Source organism: Taeniopygia guttata, chromosome 2 (genome assembly GCF_048771995.1).
Source record: "Taeniopygia guttata chromosome 2, bTaeGut7.mat, whole genome shotgun sequence".
NCBI lineage: Eukaryota > Metazoa > Chordata > Aves > Passeriformes > Estrildidae > Taeniopygia > Taeniopygia guttata.
Window position 1 is genome coordinate 116,263,105 of NC_133026.1, and position 26,366 is coordinate 116,289,470.

At 39.0% G+C, this 26,366-nt stretch overlaps 1 protein-coding gene across 1 annotated transcript; it reads left to right on the forward strand.

Moving 5' to 3' along the window:
- The first annotated feature begins 1,455 nt into the window (after positions 1 to 1,455).
- On the forward strand, positions 1,456 to 24,545 carry YTHDF3 (YTH N6-methyladenosine RNA binding protein F3). The gene is made up of 5 exons (XM_030266263.4): positions 1,456 to 1,839; positions 3,861 to 3,885; positions 9,037 to 9,122; positions 10,414 to 12,006; positions 23,570 to 24,545. The coding sequence occupies exons 1-5, from the start codon at positions 1,816 to 1,818 to the stop codon at positions 23,591 to 23,593; spliced, it is 1,752 nt and encodes a 583-aa protein (XP_030122123.1). The 5' UTR covers positions 1,456 to 1,815; the 3' UTR covers positions 23,594 to 24,545.
- Positions 24,546 to 26,366: the final 1,821 nt, after the last annotated feature.

The window sequence follows — 26,366 nt, forward strand, 5'->3', positions numbered from 1 at the left end:
GAAAAAAACACATGCAACCAAGTTTTAAAAGGGACTTGGACTCAGGGTCCTGAGGTAGGCACTTTCCCATTGCCCTGACAGTTGTTTACACAATTGTATTTGATTTCAGGCATTCCTCCCTTCAGAGTCTAAGCAGCATATTAACTACAATGCTGACTTCTCTGATTCAAGTTTATAAATACTTGATTATCCCCTGGGGCATTGTTGAAGTGGTCTTGTATTTTACTGACAGCTACTGCAGGAAGCCCCTACACAATTGCTAAACTCCCATCACTTAAGGACAGTGTAATTCATTAATGGAGTTGAAAGCAGCTAGGTAAAAAAAACCTGTATTTGATGGTGCATCGTGTGCTCTGCCACCAAGCCTGTACTACAGCACAGGTACCTGGGCAGGAGCAGAGCAGAGGGGTGAGAACTTGCAGGATAAGGGGTATGAGCAGGCGTTGTCACCTGTAAGCTCACCTGCCTGCAGTGTGCAGACAGCCTGGGCTCTGAGCTGCAGGCTCTGACCCCAGGCAGAGCCCTGGACCCTGCTTACAACCTGCTGTGGAAGTGCCAGCGGCACCTGGAGTGCTGTGTCCACTTCTGGGCTCCACAGTGCTAGAGAGGCATGGAGCTCCTGGAGCCGAACCAGTGGAGAGCTACAGAGCTGGTTCAAGGGTCTGGAGCATCTCTTTCATGAAGAAAGGCTGAGGGACTTGGGCCTGCTCAGATGACTGAGGAAGGCCCTCATCAATGTGTACAAGCATCTCAAGGGAGGCTGTCAAGATGGATCCAGGCTCTTCACTGCGATGCCAAGCAACACGACAAAGAGGCAACGGACAGGAACCAATGCACAGAAGTTCCACTTGAATAGGAAGAACTTCTTTGTTATGTGGGTAACCATGCACTGGAACAGACTGCCCCCCCAAAGCCATTCCTGAATTATCTGGATACAATCCTGTGCCATGTGCTCTGGGATGACCCTGCAGGGAGCTTGGACCAGATGCCCCACAGCGGTCCCTTCCAACCGGACCCATTCAGTGATCCTGTGACCCAGGAGAGGATGGGCAGCAGGGGCAGCCGCCAGAAGGCCGCCCGAGCCCTCCGCAGGCAGAACAGCCCCTCTGGGCAGCCAGGCTGGGCCGCCTCACGTCCCGCGGCCGGACGCCCGCCGCCCTCGCCACAGCGCCCTGCCCGGCAGGCCCGCAGCAGGCGGAGCGGGCAGATCGCTCCACACTTCCCATTGCCCTCGCCACAGCGCCCTGCCCGGCAGGCCCCCAGCAGGCGGAGCGGGCAGATCGCTCCACACTCCCCCACCGCCCCTTCCCGGCCATTCCCGAGCCGCGGCTCCTTCCGCCCGCCGCCGCCCGCCGCGCGCACGCGCGCTCATGCCCCCCGCCCAGGCCCCGCCCCCCCCGCGCCGCGGGAGCCGCTGGGCGGCGGGAGGGCGCGCGCGCGCGGCGCGGCTCGGCGCCCCACGTGACATGGAGGAGGCGGGGACGGGAAGGGAAAGGTCAGCGGCGACGGCGGCGGCGGGGGGAGCGGAAGGTCAGGGCGGCGCGGAGCGGAAGTGGGAGCCGGAGCCTCGTCCGCCATTGTGGGGAAGCGGAGCCCAGAGCAAGGGGGGGGAAGCGGCGCTGCGTCCGGCCGGCCGGCTCCTTTCAGCGGGAACCCGATCGGCGGCGGCAGCGAGCCCAGGCGGCGGCGGCGACGACAATCAGGCGGCGGCGGCGGTGGGGAGGAGGCGGCGGAGGCGAGCGAGCGGCCCCGGCGTGCGGAATCACTCGAGGCCCAGGCGGAGCGGAGCGAGGGGATCGCGGCTCCCCGTGAAGAATGTCAGCCACCAGCGTCGACCAGGTACCGCCCGCGGGGCGGGGGGCGGCCGCCCGCTCTCCCCTCTTGCCGGCCCCGTCGCTACCCGCGGCGAGGGAGGGCGGTGGCAGGGCGGCCACCTGCACCTTCCCTCGCCGCCGGGGCGGCGCGGTTCGCGGCCTCCTGCTTCCTTCCCTCCTTCCTTCCCTCCGTCCTTCCCTCCCCGCCGCCATGGGGAGCGGCTGTCCATCGCAGCCGGGGTGCGGGCCTCTTTCCCGGCCCGTTCGCCCCTATTTATAACCGCTGAGCCGCGCCGGAGCCGCTCCGCCTCCCTGCCCGCCCGCCCGCAGCGCCCGCCGCCGCGCTCAGCCCCGAGCGCCGCCGGCCCGGCCCCCGCCCGCGGCCCCTTTGTGCGTGACCTCCTCGGGAGCCGGCCCTGCCCGGCCAGGCCCCCGGGCTCCCCGGGTCTTCGCTCCGCAGCGCCGTAGAGCCGGGCTCCCCGCGGCGCCTGGCGTCGGCTCCTCTCCTTGCGCACCCCAGGCTCCCCGTTACCGCATCTTCCTGCCTTTCGCTGTCCTCGCCCACCTTTCTCCCTTCGGGCCTCTGACTTCTCCTTTTCCCTCGACCTTCGCTTCTTCCAGTAGTTCTCAGTTTTTCTCTTTGCGCTGTGTAGCACTATTTTAAACTTAGTCCTCCACGGTGCTTAGAATTTGTTATTTTTTTACCTTTGCTAGGCCTCTGCTGATCTTTCTTTCTGGCTGGAAGCTATTCTGTCTTGATCTCTCTTTCGTCCGTGGGTTTCTGCCACTCCCCAAAAGTTTTAGCCCTGCAGTCTCTTGCCTCCTTTTATTTTCTCTCTGTGCCTTTAATGTTCTGTTTCTTTTGTCTCTGTGCATGCTCTCCAGTTTCCTTTAAGCATTTATTTCTAGCTCAGTGATCTCTTAGCTTTTCATTGTTCTGTCTTTCATGAAGGCTGCTTCTTCCCAACTTTTTCTAGTTCTGTGTCTCTTGTTGGCTTTTGCATGCCTTTGTGTCTGGATTAGAGTCATCCCAAAAGTTGAGGTGGTTGGGATTTTTCAGGTTACAGAGATTTTTCCCGTATTGGGAGAGGGCAGTGTCTAACCAGTGCACCTTTACATGAAGCAGGGTTGTTGAACAGTTTTATGGCAACTGAGACAAATTCTCATGAAAGTAACTTGGAGGTGATTACCTCCTAAACTTTCAAAACTCAGAATACTGAGTTCTTCAGGACTAAAAATTGTTAAGAGAATTATGGAGCCTGGAGATCCACTTCTGCTTAGTTGGAAGTAATATGAGAAGGTGAATTAGATTTTCATGGAATAGCATTTGTTTTTCGAAGTTATTTTGTCTTGCTGTAGAGGAATTAAGGATACTGTAACTTGTAATGTTACATTGATTCTTAGTGCATGACAGATTAACAGTGTTTTGTAATGACTAATCCTAAAAAAAAAAGTCCTCCTTAAGGAATTATTTCCTTGTGTGAAAGCTTTGTACAGACTGTATAATTGCCTAGGTGAGGAATGCACAACTTGAAGTTCAGCATATGATACAACTCTGTATTCCTTTGTATATCTAAAAAGGAAGGCATTTGTATGCTATTCTCTGATCAGTACCTTTCAGTCAATTCAAAAGATGACATATCATAATGCAATTTGGGTGTTGGTAGTAATCTTTAGGTACTAACCTTTTTTTTAATTCTGTGTTATTTTTGTTTATTGCTGATGTTTTGTCAGGCCCTGGGGCAATTAAAATTCACTTGTTCAGCTTTTCAGCACCATTTAAAGTTCACATGCTGTTAAGTCCTAGATGATTTCAATATTTTTAGTTAACTTCTATCAGGTTTTGATTTTGTAGTATTTTATAATGTTATTTTAAGTAATATCACAACATTTTCATAATAGCATGGTTTAGTAATATTTTGAAGTGATCTTTAAGTTGAAAGGGGCAGAATTGGCAAATAAATAGAATTACAGTGAAGTTGATGCCAGAGGATTCTAACTGACCTTGTTTTGCTTCCCCCCCCTCCCCCCCTTTCCCATATACAGAGACCTAAAGGACAGGGAAATAAAGGTAAGTTGTCCTTGTATTTCTGTAAAATTCTGTAATATTGCTTTTATAGAGGATAATGTCTGACAGTCATAGCAAGAAGTTGTAACTATAGGGTGTCTTCTATTTCAGAGCAGGATGACAGTAAATTGTGTGCCAAAAGTACTTCCCTGCACTTTTACTGTGGCACAGCAGTATATAGGTTTACAGTGTGTTATTTTCCAAAAGATTAATGTCAGAAGTCAGACAGTTAAATAGTTACTTCTTTTTAGCTGCTGTTGTGATATGCTTGTATAATCTCTTCTTAACAGTACACCTTGGGTCTTTGTGTGTAGTGAGTAGAATCATCATGAAGAATCTTCTGAGCAGCTTCCTTAGTTTCTAGACAGCAGCCATGTGACTAGTTACTCATATCTGTGAGCAGAAAACATCACCTTCCTTATTCTCAAAATTTTTGTAGTCTTGCTTCATTTTAGCACCAGTAACTGATCTTTTGTCTGTGTTTGTAGGCCTTCTGCTTTTCTGATTTTTTTCATGTTTCTGTCAAGGTCTTAGTTTTTAAATACCATACTCAGTGGGATTTATTTCCTACAGAAGGAAGGAACTACTAACTACTTAATATTCTTTTATCTAAAATTCTTGGCAAGTCAGTTGTAAACAGCATTTCAGATTATATCTTGCGTATTTTGTCTGGAATTTGTTTTCTCACTAATAGTCTATTTGGAATTTATTTCTGGCTAAACAGTCTACTTTGTGCCTATTTAATTCTTATCTACTCAGCAAACTGAGCTATAGAATAGCATGCATGTAGCTACCTCTGTGTGTTAATATGCTTATTATGCTTATGCAGGTAAGAACCTTTTTTTTGAGCTTTGCCCCTCTTAGTTCATTATCTGAACTAATTTAATTGTTCCCTGTGAGCTGTCATTTAATGTTATCCACAGCATACTTATTCTATTATTCTGTCTACGTGCAGACTATCTGCTTCTTGTTACATGTATTGCTTGTGAGGTGGCACATGGTTCCCAGATCTCATTGAGGCCTGTTCTTTCTGATTTCTCTGCCTTCAGAGAAAAATGAACGTGTTTACCTCCTCAGACATTGTTCGTTTGATCGTTCTTGAATACTTGTTCTCTCATATTCTTTTTTTTTTTTTTTTGCTCAAAGTGCACTTATTAACTGTTTCATGTTATTGAAATAGTTTGTGGTTATAACCTTCCATGTTGCCCTTAAATGAGAAGAAAAGTCAGACTTGTTGTAGCAAGTAGTTCGTGGCTTCACAATCTTTAAAATATCATTTCTCAGTTTAAGGGAGGTTAATTAGGTGCATCTGTTAGAGACTCACACAGGTAGCTTTTGAACTGTACTCTATATATATGAATTGGACTGGAAGTATTAAGCATTTCTATTTGGGTGGTATGTTGCAGTGTGTGAAAATGCACTAGTCAGCTTTACTTTGGCTTATTTTTGTTAGCATATTCTTGTGTTCTATAATTTGTCACTGCTGTGGAATGTTTGAATCAAAACACATCTCTGCTTGCTATGTAAGAAAGAGATTTTTGCATTTCTGAATTTCGATTTTTTTATGTAGTGCATCCTTTTAAATAACGAATACTCATGATGTATTCTCTTGGTGAGACTACGACCTAAGTGAAAATAATAGTGAAACAGAACAATTAATCTCTGTTCTGTTAAATTATTTGGTGTAATATCTGCTTAGTGAAACTAAGTTATGATTTAGCATTAGATTAAAGGTGTAGGGGATTGTGCTAACATTTTCAATGTAGCACAAGTTGTTGGCTTTGGGCTAGAAGCTTTTTCAAGTGGTTGAATTCAGTCAGTGTCAGCAGTCCATACTGACTGCATGTTAGCAGACAATAGTCTTTCAGTTGTCCTGATAGGTTTCAGCTTAGAGGAGCTTTGAGAGAAGATGCGATACTGAGTTAACAGACCAATCTGAAACTGGTTCTGTGAGTAAGAGTAGTAATGTTAAGGAGGATGGCAGAAGCTGTCCACATGTCTGGTAGAACATGTAAGAGAATGAGTGAGCAGTAAAAAGGGTGTATACATATTTCATATTGAAATGAAAAATATTAGACCTGCAAATGATATTGGTAGGTAGCTGATTTTTATTGTCTAGTAAAATACTTTGGATGCTTTAAACTAATTGATCATAAACTGGTATACTGTGCTGTTTCCTTTGGCCACAATTTGTGGGACTGAAGTTCTGGTGTGTAGAACAGTACTGTCTATCTGTTGTGTCAGATATTTGTGTTGGTATTTCAGAGACTTGAATGAGTAAATCATCCTGTCATGAAACTTTACTTATTCTAGTTGTCATCTACTGTACAGTTGACATAAAACATCCTAACTGACATCCATCAAATTATGACTTATAGGGATGTGAAGAAAAAAGGCATTCCTGGAACTCAATTTTGGTTTTCCCCCCCTTTTGTTTATTATGCCAGTGTATCACATCTGTCATAGAAGGTGCTGACTTATTTTTACACTTGTGTGTGTAACAATTTTTTGTTTTGTAGGAGGCTTAAATGTAATAATTAGATTTAAAACAGGAATGAAATATTTCATGTTTCTTTTAGTGTTTATTCTTCACATTAAGGTGTGATGACTTCTAATGAAAAAGTTATTCTTGCACCTTTGGCTATCATTTTTTTGTAAGTGGTTATTTCAAGGATAGTAGCAGTTAAAAGAATATTAGCTTTAAATTGCTCTATTTGATGAGTTGCTTCTTCCCAATATCTAATTACACTGTATGTTTTCACAGTGTTTCCAGAAACATACGGTATTTTTAGCATCATATTGATACAGATATTTTTAATGTCTGTAGATTAGTTTCAATTAGTATTCTTCATCACTGCCCGGTTCAGTTGGAACACTTAACATGAGATTTTGGGAATGAGGCATTCAATGGCTCTTGTTAAATGTCTGTGCGGGCTATTATTCTTCACTGTTAACACATTTTGTAAAGTTAGAATGAAGAGCTAAAGAAACATGCTTCTAGTGATGCTATTTCACTGGGAAATATATATATTTCACCAGCAAAACCATCACTGTAGAAATATTTTGTGTCACTTACTTAATATCTCGGTACAGAATGAATAAGAAAGAAAATACATTTACAAGAATATTTTATGTTAGTTGTAATGTCAGACCAAAAATAATTCTGTCTTCAGTGACCTTTAGATACCTGTGGAACAATAAGCTCAGCAGATGATGGTTTATGAAGATTAGCTGTCAGTATAAGGAGATTAATTTTGATGGGATGCTAGTCTTGATATACATCTGTTTATTCCTTTACTTGTGGTTGCATACTTTTAAGGAACTTGTATGCTGCTGCCCATGTTTTTCATTATAATAGAATTGTGTTTGAGAGTTGTGCTGTCTGTTCTATTTGGTTAAGTCTGAGCAGTGGATGTGACATAGACAAAATGTTTTGAGGCTTCATCCTGTGTGTAACTGAGCCAAATATAAAGAGGAATTCCAGCTCATTAATATGTTACCATTGTGTGTAAACTCAGGATGATCCATGGCCTGAACTGAAACTCTGTTTATGGGGTAAAAGAGCCCCCAACATCTAATATTTAATTTAAATGTGGTGTTTAATTAGGAATATTGTTCTATCCACTTGTAAACTGCACTGTGCTCAGCATTGCTGGTTATATTTGACTGTTGCTAGTATAGAAATGCAGTGTGCCAGTTTGCAATAACTTAAGTTATTACAAAGTGTCTGATGTTCTTTTAAAGCTTCAAGAAGGTATTCAAAACACAGATTACTTTCTTCCCAGATAATTGCTTTGAAAAAACCTTCTGTGCTAAATTATGAATTTTTAACCTTTTTTTTTTACTTCTCTCTGAAGTTAATAAAATTTTCCAGGATTTTTATTATTCCTTGTGATTATATCTATTACTTTGTCATTTTTTTTCCAGCTAGTTTCACTGAATGCAGTTTTGTTCTAGGGATGTTGAAGTCAATGTGGAAAAAAATTCAAGCACCACTTGGTTTACAATGTGAATTTTGGGTGGCAACCCCCCTCCCCCAGTGAAGCAAGAAAAACCCCTGACTCTTAAACACCAATTTCAGCAAAGTTGAATATTTCATTACATGGCTGTATATGCTTTTCAGAAGCTTGTGTTAAAAGAGGGAACCCATAAAATTGGCTCCTAACTCAGTTTAAGTTTCAGAAAATCTGTTTTGTTGTAACTTCTGCAGTCATGGTTTTTCAGTGCATCCTACTGATCATCCTGAGACTTTTTTTTCCCCCACTGAACATATTTGACCAAAAAAAAAAAAAAAAGTTGCATTTGGATAATCAGTAAATTTATTTTTGAGAACGGATCTTCATCTTCAGGTTGAAAGTGCTGGTTTAAGCCCCTGTTCTGCTTTGCACCATGGGAAACAGTGGAACTTAGCAGAAATTTGTGCAGTGTGGCTTTGTTTGAATAGTAGCCTGAGGGATAGTAGAGAGACTCTTCAAGTAATATGGGCAGCTGGAGAATCCCAGGTAGGTGTAATGCCTTAGATGAAATGAAAGGTTAATAGGAGACTAAGAAGAGCAGGTAGGAAGAGATTCCAGCATATAGTGGCATATATGTTGGGAAAGGTTTGTAATCAACCTTTGGGACTTAAGCTTTTATTTCTGTCTTGCTTTGTCACCTCAGAGCTTCAGAGATGTCACTAATGCAGTACAGTTATGTAGAAATACAGGATTAAATATTTGGATAGTGGTATCCTTCATGGTTGTCTTGGTGGGTAGCTGCCTTTCCTCCTGGCAGGAGAAAACTGTATGTTGCAACTTTCCCTGAACCTATTGAATATGTCTATAGATCGGGTTTGTCTGCACATTTGCACTCGGTCTGGTACTTCTGGAAATGCTGGATTTACTGCCTGTGCAAATAAGGTGTGCCTGTAGTTCTTCATCCACATGTCTGTGGATCTCAGGAAAGAATAGTCAGGAACAGACTGTTCTAGCTGCCATCTTTGCAGACCTCTCCTGAGATTTGATCCTCATGGTCAGTAGAATGAGTTATTTTGTTTAAATTGGAATGGTACTTAAAAATATGTTTTTCAATGTACAGGTGATTTAGAAGTGTTACCTAGATTGAAAGTGCAGCACAGATTTTCTAGGAACTATTCTAATACAGATTTATTTTTAGTTTCAGTACAAAACGGTTCGATTCATCAAAAGGATGCAGTAAATGATGATGATTTTGAGCCATATCTAAGTAGTCAGACAAATCAGGTAAGTGAACATTGATTAGTACCTTGAAGCTAACTTTGACATTTAGCTGACTTCCAGACTTAATTTTTGGATATTTCTTACCATTACTGACTTACCTGAATATACACAGAAATACTATTTTATCTTATCATGCGTCTTAAGCAGATGAAGTATTATTAAAAATTCTGGAAAAGCTTCAGTTAAAAAGCATACTTTCATGTCCTTCTCTTGTTCTTCTGTTCTAGCTTCAGAAAGATGCAGTTACAAGAAACTGCTAAAAAGCAAACCCCAAACCCTTACATTTAAAACAAAATCATAGTTTTGGATTCAGTCCAAAACAACAGTTTTATTGGCTCTGAGAATATATTAACTGCTTGGATATGGTTTCCTTTAAAGGTGGTAGAAGTAGCTCACAGCTGATGGCATAATAGATGGAAGCTTGGTATTACTACAGCTTGGTACAGCTCTTCTGCCAAGAAGCTAATGGCTTGACTTCCAGAGCTGTGAATTGCCTCTGTAGTTGAAAGTTAATATGGGATATGTTAAGTTTGTAAACTGGCATGCTCTTGAGAGAGAGAGTGCAAGTTATTAAAAGACTAAGAATTTTTGCTTGCCTTCACTTTTTTTCCCCAATAACTCAGCATTAAGGAAGTATCAGCTAGAGGATGATATGTGCAATTTTTTCTACAAAAAAACAGCAGAAATCATATGGGGGTAGTCCTTCAAATGTCTCAAGAAATAAATTGTGTGATTTCCCAGGAGTCTGTCTGGGGTAGTACTGATTTAATGCCCGTTCTCCATAGCATGGATATGTTATCTCTTTTTTTTTTTTTTTTTTTTTGTTGCTATTGCTGAAGCAAACAGACATCCTTGCATCCATTTCACTCTTAATATTCTGTTGGAGTCTCCAACTAGAAGTGAGAAATGTGACAAAATCTAAGAATACCACAATTTTAAATCATAGTTACGGCTATTTTTCTTTAGTTATAAAGGTACAGTTATGACTTGTTTTAGAGTAGTTAATTTTCTTTGTACTGTTGGCATGGAGGCATTTTTAAACCTAGCTTAGTAGCTAAAAAATGAGGATAACGTTCCAGAACAAAAGAGGGCCCTTTAATGCTTTGAGAAGGTCTCTTGAAGAAATGGCCATATCTGGCAGATACTGCACTCATCTTTTATGATATGAGGAATGGTGGAATTTACAAATACATTCATATAACTCTTAAAAATATTTTGGACTGTATTACAGGATTTTTCCCCTTGAGCATAATTGTCAGTATTGCTGATTTTTAATTTTTTTTTTTTCTTGCAGAGTAACAGCTATCCACCAATGTCAGACCCATATATGCCTAGCTATTATGCTCCATCCATTGGATTTCCATACTCTTTAGGTGAAGCAGCATGGTCAACTGCAGGTGACCCTCCAATGCCATATTTGACAACTTATGGACAGATGAGCAATGGTGAACACCATTACATACCTGATGGTGTATTTAGTCAACCTGGGGCATTAGGAAATACCCCTCCATTTCTTGGGCAGCATGGATTTAATTTTTTTCCTGGGAATGCAGACTTCTCTACATGGGGGACGAGTGGATCTCAGGGACAATCAACGCAAAGTTCTGCTTACAGCAGCAGCTATGGCTATCCACCTAGTTCTCTTGGGAGAGCCATAGCAGATGGACAGGCTGGATTTGGCAGTGATACTCTGAGCAAGGTGCCTGGGATTAGCAGCATTGAGCAAGGCATGACTGGACTGAAAATTGGTGGAGATATGACGGCTGCTGTAACAAAAACTGTAGGTTCAGCTCTGAGCAGTACAGGTATGACAAGTATTGCAGCTAACAGCGTGCCCCCAGTTAGCAGTTCAGCACCTAAACCAACCTCATGGGCTGCAATTGCAAGGAAACCTGCTAAACCTCAGCCGAAACTCAAGCCTAAAGGTAATGTGGGCATTGGGGGCCCTGCTGTACCGCCACCACCCATAAAACACAACATGAATATTGGAACTTGGGATGACAAAGGGTCTGTGGTAAAAGCACCCCCAGCTCAACCAGTACTGCCTCCTCAGACTATAATCCAGCAGCCTCAGCCATTAATTCAACCACCACCACTGGTGCAAAGCCAACTGCCTCAACAGCAGCCTCAGCCACAGCAGCCGCAACAGCAACAAGGACCTCAGCAGCAGGCCCAGCCTCACCAGTTGCAGCAGCAACAGCTGCAAAACCGCTGGGTAGCTCCTCGTAATAGGGGTGTGGGCTTCAGCCAGAACAATGGAGCTGGTAGTGAGAACTTTGGTTTAGGTGTTGTATCTGTCAGCTCCTCACCTTCTGGTGTGGAAGTGCACCCAGTGCTGGAGAAACTAAAGGCCATAAACAACTACAATCCCAAAGACTTCGATTGGAATCTGAAGAATGGACGTGTGTTTATAATCAAAAGTTATTCAGAGGACGATATTCATCGCTCCATTAAGTACTCTATCTGGTGTAGTACTGAGCATGGGAATAAGCGCTTGGATGCTGCTTACCGGTCCCTGAATGGAAAAGGCCCACTCTATTTACTCTTCAGTGTGAATGGCAGTGGACACTTTTGCGGAGTGGCTGAGATGAAGTCTGTTGTGGACTACAATGCGTATGCTGGTGTCTGGTCTCAGGATAAGTGGAAGGGGAAGTTTGATGTCAAATGGATCTTTGTCAAAGACGTTCCCAATAACCAACTGCGACATATTCGCTTGGAAAACAATGACAACAAACCAGTTACCAATTCGAGGGACACTCAAGAGGTACCCCTAGAAAAAGCCAAGCAAGTGCTTAAAATAATTGCTACTTTCAAGCATACCACCTCAATCTTTGATGACTTTGCACATTATGAGAAGCGTCAAGAGGAGGAGGAAGCCATGCGTAGGGTAAGAAATCAGTGTTGTTACAATAGCTCTCTTTTTTTCTGTTTTCAGAAGCCTCGTTTTTCACTCATCTGGAATTTCTGTCTGCAAGTGTTAAATCAGAAAGTGGTATTTCTTACTCAAAGTGTCTACTTGATACAACTGGCTCTTAATGAAAAAATTTAAGTTCCTGTAATTTGTTTATTAGTTCAGCCATTTGTTCAATCACAATACAAAGGTAGGCCTGAATAAGCAGACATGGACATGTTCTACTTCTTCAATGCAAATGAAAACTGAATTGAGTCCATTATCCATAACTTAATTCTTCTTGCTTAGATTTTTACAGTTTCTGGATGTCACAAAAAGGACCAGAAATTAGAGAAGAAGCATACTTTATTTAACATAGCATTTCAATTCAAATTCTGCTTTAATGAAATGTTAACTGCGTGATTAGTGTTCAAAGCAGGTTTTCTCCTTGATTCAATTTCTCTTTTGTGTAACTGTGAAAAACAGAAGTGATAGATACAGTGATGACTTGAATAGTGTCGAAATAATTTTTTGACCTTTCTCATAGTGCTTTTCCTAAAAAAAAGTAATTTGTAGTTCATTTCTGCAAGGGAGAGTAAATGTGATAGCTCTGTAGAGAAGTTTTTAGTTTTGGAGGCATTTCAGGAAACCAGACAAGGGAAAAGCATTTAATTCAAGCAGTTTTATAGTACTTGTTTACTTTGTCTTATGTACCCTCCCTAATCATAACACTTGTGCTCACCATCGGCTACAATATTTACTTTTCTTGTATTTACTTGCTTTCCAGACTTGCCAGTAATTGTAAATGTATGATTTGTCTCCTGGTTAAAAACATTTCAGGAGCTGTTTTTACCAGTTAGATGATATGCAAGTATTCCAAAGTGGGAGTTGCCATCAGTATGGTTTATTGCTAATGATCTCTGTTGATCATGTCACACTACTCACTGAATAAAAACCGCCAAAAGTTTAGGGTTTATGCTAAGGGCTTTGAGACATATGAATTGGAGAATTTGTTCATTTGAAGCTGGCACATGAAGAAGCTGTGAAGCAGGTGAAATGTTTACTTCTCTTAGATTTCTAGTACTGTGGTGGTTTCACCCCTGTTACACATTCCTAATCCTTCAACATGTGTGTTGCATCTCCTGTAGAACAGTGTCAGTCATACCCCAAACCAGTTTTGTAGTTCTATTGCATGACTCTGCAATAAGTTATGTTGAAAGTTTTGTTGCTGGGAGGCTAGATGAATATCCCAATTGGGTATGTAATGCCTTTTGGATTTTTTTCCTAAAAAGAAAGTGGATTGTGCCCTAAATGAGTATCATTAACTTTCATGGTATCTCGATGATGGGGTGATGGACTGCTTTCTTAACTAATATTAAATGTAAGGGAATGACTTTGACATTTTTAGGCTTTGGTACCACTTCATCAGGTGCAGAACCACCAGCCAGTCAAGGGAGGTGATTGTCCCACTCTACCCTGTACTAGTGAAGCTTCACCTAGAGTCCTGTGTGCAATATAGGAAAGACATAAAGCTGTTAGAGAGCATCCAGAAGGGCCACAAAGATGGTGAGGGGTCTGGAGGGGAGGCTATGTGATAAGAACCAGTGGACACTTGGTTTCTTTAGCCCGGAGGAGACTGAGGGGGAGACCTTATTGTGGTCTCATGAGGGAAAGTGGAAAGGCAAGCACTGATTTAGTCACTCATTGACCAGTGACAGGTTTTGAGGGAATGGCCTGAAGCTGTCTCAGGAGAAGTGTAGATCAGATACAAGAAAAGAGGGTGGTTGAACCCTGGCACAGGCTCCCCAGGGAAGTGGTCACAGCTCCGAGCCTGACAGAGTTCAAGAAGTGTTTGATCAATACTCTCAGGTATTGCTCTTCAATACTCTCAGGTTCTGTTCTTGGACACAGAACCAGGAGCTGGACTTCAGTGATCCTCATGGGCCCTTTCCAGACATTCTGATTCTGTGATTTGTTGTAATTTTGTAATGTTTCAGGAGAACTAAGATTATAGTGTACCTCTGTAGCCTTCACACTTCAGTATTTTCTAAATTTTCAAATTTTTGAGATATTTCCCAAATAACTGGTTTGCTTCAAAAATACCTCCTTTTTTGAAAAAAAAATCACTTAAAACAAATCATAATTCAGACATACCCTAGCAACTCAGGAATATTGTTTTATTTGTGGCTTTGTTCCCTCAGTAGTAGGCAAAAGCCACAAAATGTAATGAAGAGGAGGATTGTAGATTAGTGGAAGTGTTTCTATATGTGCTAAACTTAAAATTCAAAGTACTGAATTCAGCATTTAGTAGGTCTTGAACTACATAACTGTGATGATGGGTATTTGAATAATATTTTCAGAGAAACCTACAGTATCTGTATGACTCAAGACTGACCTCTTTGTTTCTTTGTGAATAGTTACCTTTCCCAACACTGTTGAGAGAAAACATACTTGTAAAGATACTTGCAATAGTAGCCATTGGCTCTTTTACAGCATTGTACAAATTTGTTTTATAACCAATTATCAAAAATTGCTGTAGAACTGTATAGGTTAGTAGTGAGGTTTTCTCTTTGTAGATGGATTTGAGGTGTGCTTTCAGCAAATTAATATAGACTTAAAATATAAGTTCACATTAAACTAATGACATCTACTGAGAGTTTCTTTAGCATTCTCTTATGATTGAATGTTGATTTTTAAATCTGTGTTTTTTCTTTTATCACACAGTGTACAAGCAGTCTGTCTTTAAGTTGTAAACATACCATTATTAACTCTTATGATTCATGTTTGTAAATGCACCAATTAGTGTTGTAAGCTTTGGTTTATGATTAATTGAATAACTCTTTATTACCTAATGCCAGCGAAGTTTTCATGGAGCTATATTTAAATATGTGCACTTTCTACTGCCTGTAGAACTATGTAAATTAAGTTCCTGTTTATTTTCTTAGGTGGCTGTGGCAATCACTTTGTTTCCAGTGTTTTGGTCATGAAAAATATGCTTATAGCTGTTAATAAAATATTAAATGCATCAGGCAGCACTAGTCCCTTCCATGTTCCTTGAAATTCAGTTAATATTTTGTTATTGCATTGGTGGTTACAAACTTTCATACGGCCAGCAATATAAATATCATAAACAGCAAATGATTTAGGGATTTAATTTACTTCATAACTCTTTAATTTATCTTAAAATAATTGGTTGTAAAAGTTTAATCTTAACAACTCAGGGGGATCAATAATTCATTTCCAATATGTTCTAGCAATATGTTTTGTTAAAATATGGCAGTGTACTTCTGAAAGTACAAGGAGTAGAATCTGATATACATGAAAATTCAGTAACTTTGCCATTTGATAAATGTAATTTTAAGCATAACTATTAGTCTCTTTAAGCATAACTATTAGAACTGTAGTGTCTACCACTGTTTGATGTAACCCTGCTGTGGATAAGGTATCTACAGCTGGGCCTGTGCAGTAATCATTCCCTTTCTCTTAACAGCTCAGGTTCCAGACTCCTATTTTAAACATACGAGGTTTAAAATAGTGATCTTTAAAGGTTTAAAATGTGATCTTTTACCAAAGGATCAGAGAAATGAGCGATGCTTTTCATGAGTTCTGTCAGACATACATTGAAATGGTCTGGAATTCCATTTGTCCTTAGTTAACTGCTGCTTTATGGTGTAAATGTGCAACTTGTATGCATATTTTTTTAAAAGATGTTTGATTGTCTTTCAGCAGAAAGCTGTAATATTTAAATGAATGAAACAGAAATCTGAAAATGTGCCTTTTAAGATGACATAATTACATTTTAGAAAATAAAAGGTATTGAAAATAAAGAAAAACATCTGTAGTAGTAGCTTTACATCTGATCTTCAGTAAGTATATGGGTGAAAATAAAATGTGGCTCTGCATTTAAAAATGCAATTGTTGGAAGATTATGACTTCCTTGCCCTCAGATGGTGGCTTATTACCTGTTGTTACCTGTTGGTGCTTTTTGATGGAGAAATCTAGTTTTGTAGCATGCAGTGGGGGGAAAAAAGGTAATGGTTTTGTGTAATTGTAGAGTGCTTTAGATAGTTTTCTTAGTGTGATAATCCAGAAAAGTAATTGATTTTTATTAATGAAGTGAGATAGAAGAATTTAGTATATATTTGTGTTTATCTAATTTGCATTTGGAATTTTTTTACTTTTCAGGAAGCCTTTAAATGGCAGATGAATAAGCATTTAAAATTTTAGCTTTCTTCTATTGTATTGCATATTTTGTAATAGGAATGCTGACATACCTAGAACTTGTTGACTCTCAAAAGGAGTAATTTTTCCCCCCTTCATTCTGATACCAATGTAACTTTTGTTTCTCAGATAATTGGGTCAATATCAGGCTGCACTGTTATGTAGTGTAACTCCTTTCCTTTCTAGGACATTGCTGACATTGTGATTGATTTGATATTTCTTAAAAATATCTTGAAGGGAGAAATTGTCCATTAAGAGTGAACTGTAGCTGATTCTTCTTCCTCTTAACCCCCAACCATCAATTATTATATTATAATGTCAAAGTCAGATATAGATGCATTGACAGATTTTCAGTTAAGGAAAAGAGATGATTGACAAAAATTTTTAATGCAGTAAATGATACTTGTACTGAACAACTTCTAAAAGTTTGTGTATTTACATCTGAAAGAGGTTTATTACATAATCATTAAACTATTTAAAGCAGGGTTATGTAATTAATATCTTCTGAGAAACATGTTCATTTCCTGTATGCTTTTGATGAAGTTTCAAGGGACATTATTTTTCAATTTCCTTGAACTTCATATTTATCAATAGTATCATCTTCATAATTGGAAGTGAGAAAGTAGAAACAGGAAACACTTTTTTTTCCCTCCCTTGATAGTTGTGAGATGAATATGTACCCCTGGTCATGGGAGAAGACTATTTGGAGCTAGAATAATTTTGACCATACTGCTCCAGAATTTCCTGTCCATGATGGTGTGCTTATTTGCCGTGTCTTCATTTGCTTTGCCATCTTTAGTCTTTTGGAAAAACTTAAAAATTATCTTCATGTACTTACGATACAGACACAGGGATTTCAAATGTGCCTGTTTTGTCTGCATTTGATAGAGTAAATTGTTTCTGTTCCAACGTATAGTTTAGAATCCATTAGAGGTTGGGGATAGATGTTATACTGTGGTCTCTTACAGAGTGAGAGAAGTAAGAGTAAAAAGTGAGATATGTAAGAGTTTGAGCAGTGATGTTGCCTGCATTTCTCTAATGATGATGAGAGAGAGTGCAGTGTTGGACTGTTGAACAAAAGAGGTAGAAGGTAATTAAACTCACAGGCAGTCTTAATTCATAGCAACACTTGTACAGATCCTGTCATGTGTTTGCTTGAAATCCCTACCTGAAAATCAAGCCTACAAGGTCCTTTTTACAGAGTGAATTCAACTTCTCTTACTTTGGGAGTGGAATGACCAATTTCTCCTGTAAAATAGGGACCCCTATTGGAAAAGCTAGGAATATCAACCAAATGGTTTACTTCAAAGCCTAAGAGACCAGTCACTTTTTTGGAATCTAATACTTTCTGTTCCTTAATATCAAGGCAGCTACCTAAGACAAGACTTCAAACTTGAATTGAGCTGGGTCTGTGACAAATGTACCTTTTCTAAATGCTATGTCTTTTAAGTTGTGATTTTTAAAGCAAAGGAGAAGTTCTATATCTCTTTTTCCAGAGCAGAAGCAGCATCTTAAGTATACACAGATAGCTCTAAAAATTCATGAGGCAGCCTTCTGCTTCCTGCTACATCTCCTCAGATTTCTGTGCTCTATTAACGACAAATTGTCTAGAACAGTAATGCTTTTCCTGCAGTTTGCAGGGAAGAAATATGCCTGCATATTACAAGGAACCCATCTGACTCTTCACAGCCTTGCTTCATTGATTCATACTGCAGATAGGCTAGCTAGCAGAAACTCAGTGGAAATTCCTGGAATTGGTTTCCTGGAAAAAAATGGGACTTTAAAACATACAGATCTTGCATGTCTATTGAAGCTGTTCCTGTAGATTCGGTTGAACTAGGATTTTTTTGTTTTATATCAAAACCGATTTGCTTAAAAGTTCATATTCATCTAGATGAAATGAAACATTACAAAATTTAGCGGATTATAGGTTTTTCAAGCCCAGTTCTTTGTGAATTTCTCAGAGGTTTGGTAGTGTAGTTAATATTGATGAATGATTGTTGTTTTGTTCTGTACCATACAGATCATAGTTGAAAAAAGTAAATGAAAACTTCCATGTTCACTGCATTTTCATATAAATAGGAAACCAAGACAAAGTAAGTTCATTTTACCTCATTGTAGATTTGAATTTGAGTTACCCCTGTTCAAAGAGTTTGAGTGGTAAGGCTTAAAGAAAAACTGCCTGAGAAATTCTTCCACAGTGCATTTAGTAAGCCCTGCAGTGAATGTTATTTCCCTTCCAAGGCTACCATAAATTCCTTGGCAGAGCAATTAAGTGTGTTATTGTTGCCCATGGGCATCTGAGAACAGCTAACCCAGGTGTCAGAGTCATCTTTCTGCTTCTCTTGCTGGGACAGAGGTCTCATCACTAAATGCAATTCCTATAGATTTGGTAAGAAGCTGTCACTTGTCAGTCTTCAAAAGCCAATGTTGTACTCTGAGCATTGTTAACAAATAATAGTGAGGATCTGGAGGCTTGTTTTTTTCTTTTAATCATCTTGCTGAAATGGCTGTCTTGTAGATAATTTCAGTGTATAATGATATACAGCGCTGAAGCAAAGCATTTGCTACTTGTAGTTAGAACTGGCTGATCTGTCACTGAAATACCTTCCTGGGAAGACAAGACTGGCAGGGCTTTTCTGGCTCATGGAGTTCAAAGCTTGGTTTCTGCAGAGCTTTTCCTTCTTGTGTGTTATCATACAGTGTCTTCAAGTAGTTCGGTTTCTTTTTCCACCTCTGCCATTTCAGATGGGGATTAACTTCTTACTGCCTGTATCATTACCATCATAAAATATGGTCTGTTCATGTTCTACTAACAGTGCATGAGTTTGATAAAATTTAAATTTATTTACCATTTTACAGTAATTTTTTCACATTTTTTTCCTATAATAGGAAAATATGCTTACAAGTACATTTCAATGACTAAGTAAAATGCCATCAAAACTAGTAGGAAGAATAAATAAATTAGAAGTCTAGTCTTCTGGCTTTTGCAGAGTTTCCTTATATTTATGTACTTGAGAACCTTTATATATTATCTGTAGTTCAACTGATCTGCAGCAATAGGGTCTCAGATGAGTATTAATTCTCAAAGCTTACTGGGAGAAGGAGCTACTCTGAAGTTGTAAAACCTTATTTGACTTTGTGTGTTAACTTTGATTTTTAATTTGTGCCTTGTGGTTTTCATGTTGGGTCAAGGAATAGAAGAAAATTAGTGTTTAGGGAGGGAATGGCATCTGCACAGGAAAAATTTGTAGGTTCCTTTAAGACTTCTAGAGAACCTTCTCATAGATTCATTCTCTCCCTTCTTCCCAGAAGTGCTTCTCAGAGAAATGTATTTAAATATATTTATCTGTTTCTGAGGTAGTTTCTGTGTTGAGATGTGCCCTCTTAATTTCGAGTTCAAGAGTGAGAAGTTAAAAAGGACCAACATTTTACACAACTTTAAAGTTTCAGTAATCCAGTTTATGTTAACAGCCAGTGATATAAGCGGAGGAAACAATTTCTGGAATTTTTCACTTTTCTAGTAATCTGTTTTTCATTGTGGTTCTCAAGCACTAAGGTCAATGCTTATGCTGTCCTAGCTTTAATGGTACACGGGAGCAAAATAAATTGCAGATTATGCCTGATGCCATTAGTAAATGAGATTTCATGAGCTTTGCTGTGGCTTCTTTTCACCACCTCTACAGCTGCCTGCTCTGCCTCTGCCAGGTGTTTCTGCCCACGCAGCACAGTTGGCAGAACAGATGAGTGCCTGTGCCTCGCTTCACAGAATGCAGTCTGACATGTTAACTTACATTGCAGATGAGCAGGGCTTCTAAGTTGAAGATTAAATCACAGTTTGCAGTAAAGCAGCTTCTAAAGCTGTTGTTAGAATGCTCCCTCTTGGGAGAAGGGCAGAGTAGACAGCTCCGGGCATGAACACTTTAAACATTGCAGTAAGAGGCAGAGGTTTGGCAAAATTCTACTTTTTTTTTTTTTTTTCAATTATAGCTGATAGTGCTGGAGGATGTGTAGGAACTCTGCAATTGGCCTGTGTAAGTTTGCAACCCTGGATAGCTTCCAAACAGACGCCTTGAAATGCTTGCACTTGCAACTACTGTAAAAATCAGCCAAAGTCATTCTTTTAGATATGCCTTTCCTGACCTTGAGCTTCAGTTTGTGAGACCTTGGGAAAAAAATACAGCCAAAGACTGTAGTAGCTTCTTGTTCTTGTTAGGCTACATTTGCATTTACGTGTAGACTACTTAAAGCAAGGCTTTTTCATTTACCTTCTTTGTGGCAAAGAAATCCCAAAGTCAGGGTTGTGTGTGTCTCAGTAGCTTCTCTCAAATCAGATCAGGAAATGTTTTTGTTGCTTTGAATTTTCAAATTTTGTTAGCACAGAGATTTCGTTATATCAGAGGATAAATTGTATTGCAGCTACTTCTCAGCATGGCTTCATTCAATTAATGCTCTGAATTCAGACAACTAAAATTGGGAAGGTAGCTTTGCAGTTCAGACCAAGCTAATTTCATAGTTTTGTTTGTACTAGATTGATGCACATTTTTAAGGCCAAAGCAGTTTTTAGATTCACTTTACTTGGTTTGTGCAGAAAGTTATTTGCATGTGTGAAATGTACTTGGAAGATGGTCTGCAGCTGACAGTACCTTTAACCAAAAAATATGTTCCCATATCATCCTGATTTGAATGGTACTTAATTTCCATGTCCTATTCATAAACTCCCCCTAGAGCTGGGTAATCTGACCATGGTGAGTTGACCTTTGGCAGGGAACTTAAATGTACAGGGGAAAGTTTTCATCCAAGGGTATTGCAAGAAATGTGACAAAAGTTTTGCTTCTCTGAATATAACAAATTAAAATAATTGGGTAAAAGAGAAGTGATTATGCTGGAAACTTCTATTCTGCTGCTGGAAACCCTCTGGAGGTAAATTCTTCTGATAGTTTGTCTATAACCACAAAAAAACCCAAAAAACCAACCAACCAACCAAAAAAAATCCTCAAAAAACAAAACACCTAAAACCCCCTAGGAAAGCTACTTTTTGAGATAGGAAAAGACAGTGGTCCAAGAGTGTGATCTGACTTCGAGCTGGGGAGAAGTTTAGTTTTGAGTGGAATAGCACCGCCTGTGTTTTGAGTAAATCAAGTCGTCTTTCTCTCTGTTTTGCAGTACAGAGTGCCAAATGTCACTGATACCAGTATTTGAAGAATGTAATGTTCATGTGCATTGAAAAATGTCATGCTTGTGTATCTGCTTAAAGTATTTAAATATAAATTTACTAATATGTAATTTTAAGACTACAGGAAAGATGTGCTGATGTTTTGAAGCCTTTTTTTCTCTGTAGAATTCAAAGCGGATGTAAAATCTGCAACACCTCCTTTATTTTATCAAGTGGAAGAAGGTAGTCAGGATATCATTCCTTTTCTACTTTGAGTTTTTATGAGCTGAAATACATTTTGAGTTAGTAGCTTCACAAAGCATAGTGTTGGTCTGTTTATAGTACAGCAGTTTGAAATGCAGAGTGTCTTTCTAGACAGCCTCAGTGAGCGCTTATGTATGTAATACTTGCAAATGAACAGGAACTGATGATTTTAGTTCTATGCAGCTTATATTTAAAATTGTTACATATTTGAACATTGCAGTTTCATAGGTTCCTACTAACCACTGCAGGAGTGTTTTTCAACACTTTGTGTAGTTCTTGCTATTGAAGTCTACTAATATTAGAGGAATAATCTGGGATGTGCCTGAGCAGGCTATTTTTGCATGCCTTACATGCATAGTGAGGCATGAGGCCAGTCATCATCTGTTTTCAGCCAAGAGTGCATTGTTAAGATATCAGCTTGTATTAATGACTGATACTATCAATCTTAAAAAGCAGTATCTTACTATGGAAATACTAGTTACATATTTTTGAACTAGGAAAAATAATTTGCTAGCTGAATAGTGCAAGTACTGCTTTCACTTTAAATATACTAAAATTCTGCTCTAGCTAATGTCCAGTCATAGACAGACAGCTGCTGGGACCATGAGCTGCTCATTGTGACCAAGACTTGACTTTATTGTTTTGGTTTTCATCTTGAAGCAACTTGGAGATTTGCCTTGGAAAGGACTAGATCACCAGTAATAAGCAGTATAAGTGTTATATACCTTCTTCTTTCAATAGACCATCTTTTTGGAAGAATCTATGTGGGGTCATGTGCTCATTTGCAATTTTCTTAAATAGTTTCTAGCATAATAAAGCTTCAGTGTGGTTTTCAAATCGCTGTTCAAATGCCTCCTGGGTTATTTTATTTTCTCTGCTATGTTATTGTTCCATTTATAATATGCAATAATAATAAAAATATGGAGAGGTATTTTATACTTTTTATTCTCTTTTAATGGGAATGGGAACCTACCTCTCTTCCGTGAAGGTATTTGTATATTTCCTTAATGTGCTCAGTAGTACATATAAAGAAAGGTGTTATGGAAAATGCTATTTAAAGAGAAGGTCTTAGTTTTTTATATTGACTGGTGTCTTTTTAGAGGCTAGAAGATGTATTATGAAGGCAACAATATATAGTTTGCTGATCAGTTTTTTTTTTTTTTCCTGGAGGTAGTCATAATGCTGAAGTGTATGTTTATCTTGAACTAAGTAAAGAAAATGGAGGATGATGATAAAGCACTCAAAGTGTCATTTCAATAAATGTACCTGTAATAAATAAACCTGTACTACAGAATACAGATTTGTTAGTATCTGATAGTTACAGTGCCATTAGTATTTTAGCCCTAAATGCCAAATGTGGCATCTCATAGTGCTGTGAGGTCTGTCTAGTTAATATAGTCCTCACTGTGGCTCAGGCTCACATTGAAGTGAGGTTTCTTTGTAGCCGTTCCTATTTCACTGACTTTTCATTTTGTTATTGAAAGTAATTTCTAAAAAAATTATGCATGGCCTCCTTAATTATTATTTTTTTTTTTCCACTTGAGCATTTGTATGGAGAATGAGGTGTTGGGCCAACTAGTTCTTTACCTTTTGATCTTAAGCACTTTTTATTATATGGGGCTTTGACGGAGATACTGTAAGTTAATTGAAACTGACATGAGTCCTTTTTTATGATAGCAGTTTTTTGGAACATGTTTGCCTTTTAGTGTGACATATACTTCTGTGTTTTCCTTCAAGAAGTTGACTTAAATTGTATAATTTCATATTCCTGGAAATAACTGAAGCTTTTTCCTTGGAAGCATGTTGCCTGATTTAGCTAAATTGAAAGCAATGAAAATGCTGTAATGAAAGAAAAGGAGTTAATATTGATCTGTGTGTATTAACATGATTGTCCTTTTTTGTTTTTGTTTTTTTTTTCAGGAGAGAAATAGAAACAAACAATAACTATATGGAGATGTCCTGCTAGAATACAACACTAATGATGTAGACTCTGGAAATGCCTAATATGTCTAAGAAGACGTTATTAAAGCTTTTTTCTGCTTAAGGTGACATCTTTGAACACTTTAACACGAAATTGACTCTTCTTGTAATGGTTCTCATCAGTGCATCTGCCCTTATACTCTCTCACCAAACACACTTGAGAACTGTACCTTCGTCAAGCACTTTCTGTCCTGAAGCTTTTACCAGTATCTGCTGTCTTTTGTATTTATGCATCCTAGCTAAGGCACAGGAGACCGAACGAATGCAAGGATTCATTAACTCTTTGAATTTGTTAAATACTAACATTTAACCATTAGAAGTGGTTCAATGACGTGAGATTCACATTGCTTCAACTTAATTTTTTCTTTGTTGTAGTTTTTTTAATTGTCAGTTTTTAGCTATTCAACAGATTAAAAGCAAATCATGCCATATTTAGTCCTGGAGTAAAACTCAAGTCTAAATGTTCATGTGAAAATTATTGTAGTAATCTTTTAATATGGCAAAGCAACTTTAAGCTGCAGTTTAGCCAAATGAATTGTAACATGAAATTATAATGGAATGACATTTCCCTTGTTTCAAACTGTTTGGTGTAAGAGAATATTAATATGCAGCTTGGTGGACACCACCAGTTAATGCACATTTCTTTATTTTTTTTTTCTGTAACATGTATACTGAAAAAAAGTGCATTTGTCTGAGGAACTGTTTGTTTGCTACCACTCAATGAATCTCAGTTTTGAGTAAATGTACCTCAGTCTAAATCAGACTTTTTATGACCTTTATAACTGCATTTAAAATAATCTTTAATTCCTATTTCTGGGTGTTTGCAAGCCTGACAGATTGCTATCATGAAAGTGAAAATTTACTCCTCTAGGTGATTCACTAGCTAAATAAACATAATTCTTGTTTAGCAAGCATATACTCGGTTTCTCAATTTTTTTTTGTTTCATTGTGCCAATGTTGAGGTGTTTTTCCCTGTTTGAAAATATTTTGAGAAAAGTACTTTGGTCCATGGAGTTGACATGTTGATAACCATGTTGAGATGATTTTTGTTAGAACCATGCAACAAGAGCTTTAGAATACATAGTAAACGGGCCAGTTCTATAGTAATTTTTAACCTCTAAAGAGTATATCTTCTGTTTCAATCAGTATAGCAACACATTCTGTCTGCTGGAAGAGAATACTGAAAAACTTGAGGGTGTATTGACTGTACAAATTACTGAACAACCTGTACCAAACTCCAGGGATAGCTTTCCCTTTTTAGAGCAGCGATGTCAAAGTCAGATATCTTATAGCTTAAAATAGCAGTAGCACATATTATTTGAACATGTTTCATGTCTTACTGTCCAACACAGATGTTTATATTGTGTTTCAAGTCCTTTATTTACAGATTTTGGCAGTCCAAGTTCTGGAGCTTAAGTAGCAAAGGTTTGTCTTTAATACAGATGATTTTGCTGACTTTCGCTTTCTCATTTCTTAAGCTCTTTGCACTCTTACAATCATGCAAACACAAGAAGTTCAGTGCACACTTCTTACTCATCATTTTAAATATTGTTAAGAGACTGCAGAGTAGCAGATAGGAATCTTAATTTTTACTGCCAGTTATCTGAAAGCTCGAAAGGGAGGCTACTCCTGTATTTTGGAGTAAAGATGCAATGTCAGTTAAATGTTAGATGTGTCATAAATAGCAAGTGGGAAAAGGGAGGGATAAGCCAAGTGCATATTGTAAGAGGAGACTAGGAGACAAAGGTTTCAAGCTCAATCCCTATGAAATTTGGCTTCAGCCCAAAAATTACTGCTTCCATGTGTATCTGTTTCTTACTAACAGGTTTTATAGCTATTTGTTTCCCTCTGTGGGCTAATTTATTCGAGCTGTCATTGATCAGCTGAAGTGGCAAAGGTCAATGTAGTGAGTCCAAAGTATGTAAGTTCGTCTGTGATCTCTCAAGGTATCAGCATGTTTCTGCTTCTTTGTTACAAAAATATCTTACAAAAATTCCCAGAAGTTCCCAGTTACCAGAAAGCTAATGTTGGAGTCAAGTGTTCAGGAACTGATTGCATGTGCAACCCTAGTTTGCTTTCACTGCAGTATCCACATTTTTGCAGGCTTTGTTAATATTACCTGCCTTACCCCATGCCTTTTTTATTCTAATAGCATGAACACTGCTCTTATATTGAATCGGGTTTAGCCTCAAGTGGGTTCATCACTCTGTTGCAGGCTTTGAAAGCTGGAAAGATGAGACAGGATTGTGAGAGAAGGAGGTGATCACATTTAGAGAGCTGTGACAGTTCTTACACTGTTTCAGGATCATTACCAAATCTACAAATAGAAGAGTTTGATTGCTGATGGTGTTAGTCATGTTGTGACCGATTTGCTGGCTGCTGAGAGTTTAGTATGTGCAGCTGAAATTAAAAGGAATTTTATGTCCGTATAAAGTACTGTAAAAATAGTATATAACATTGTAAAATCAGCTGTGGAGTGCTGTATTAGTTAATGGACATGTGAAGCTTCTAATCTTCAGCTTCCTTATGCACAAGTTCTTTTCCTCCAGAAAGAAAAGGAATGGTGCTTATTATCTCAAATAAATGTAGAAATGCCTTTATTTGGTCTGATTTTTCAATACGGTGAAGGTTTTACAATGGTTGCTTTCTAACTTGCTAATGGAGGAGTCAGTGGAACCCCTGTACTGTTCCTGATGCCTCCTCATTTGTGCCAGTCTTTGTTTTCCTGTGATCCAAT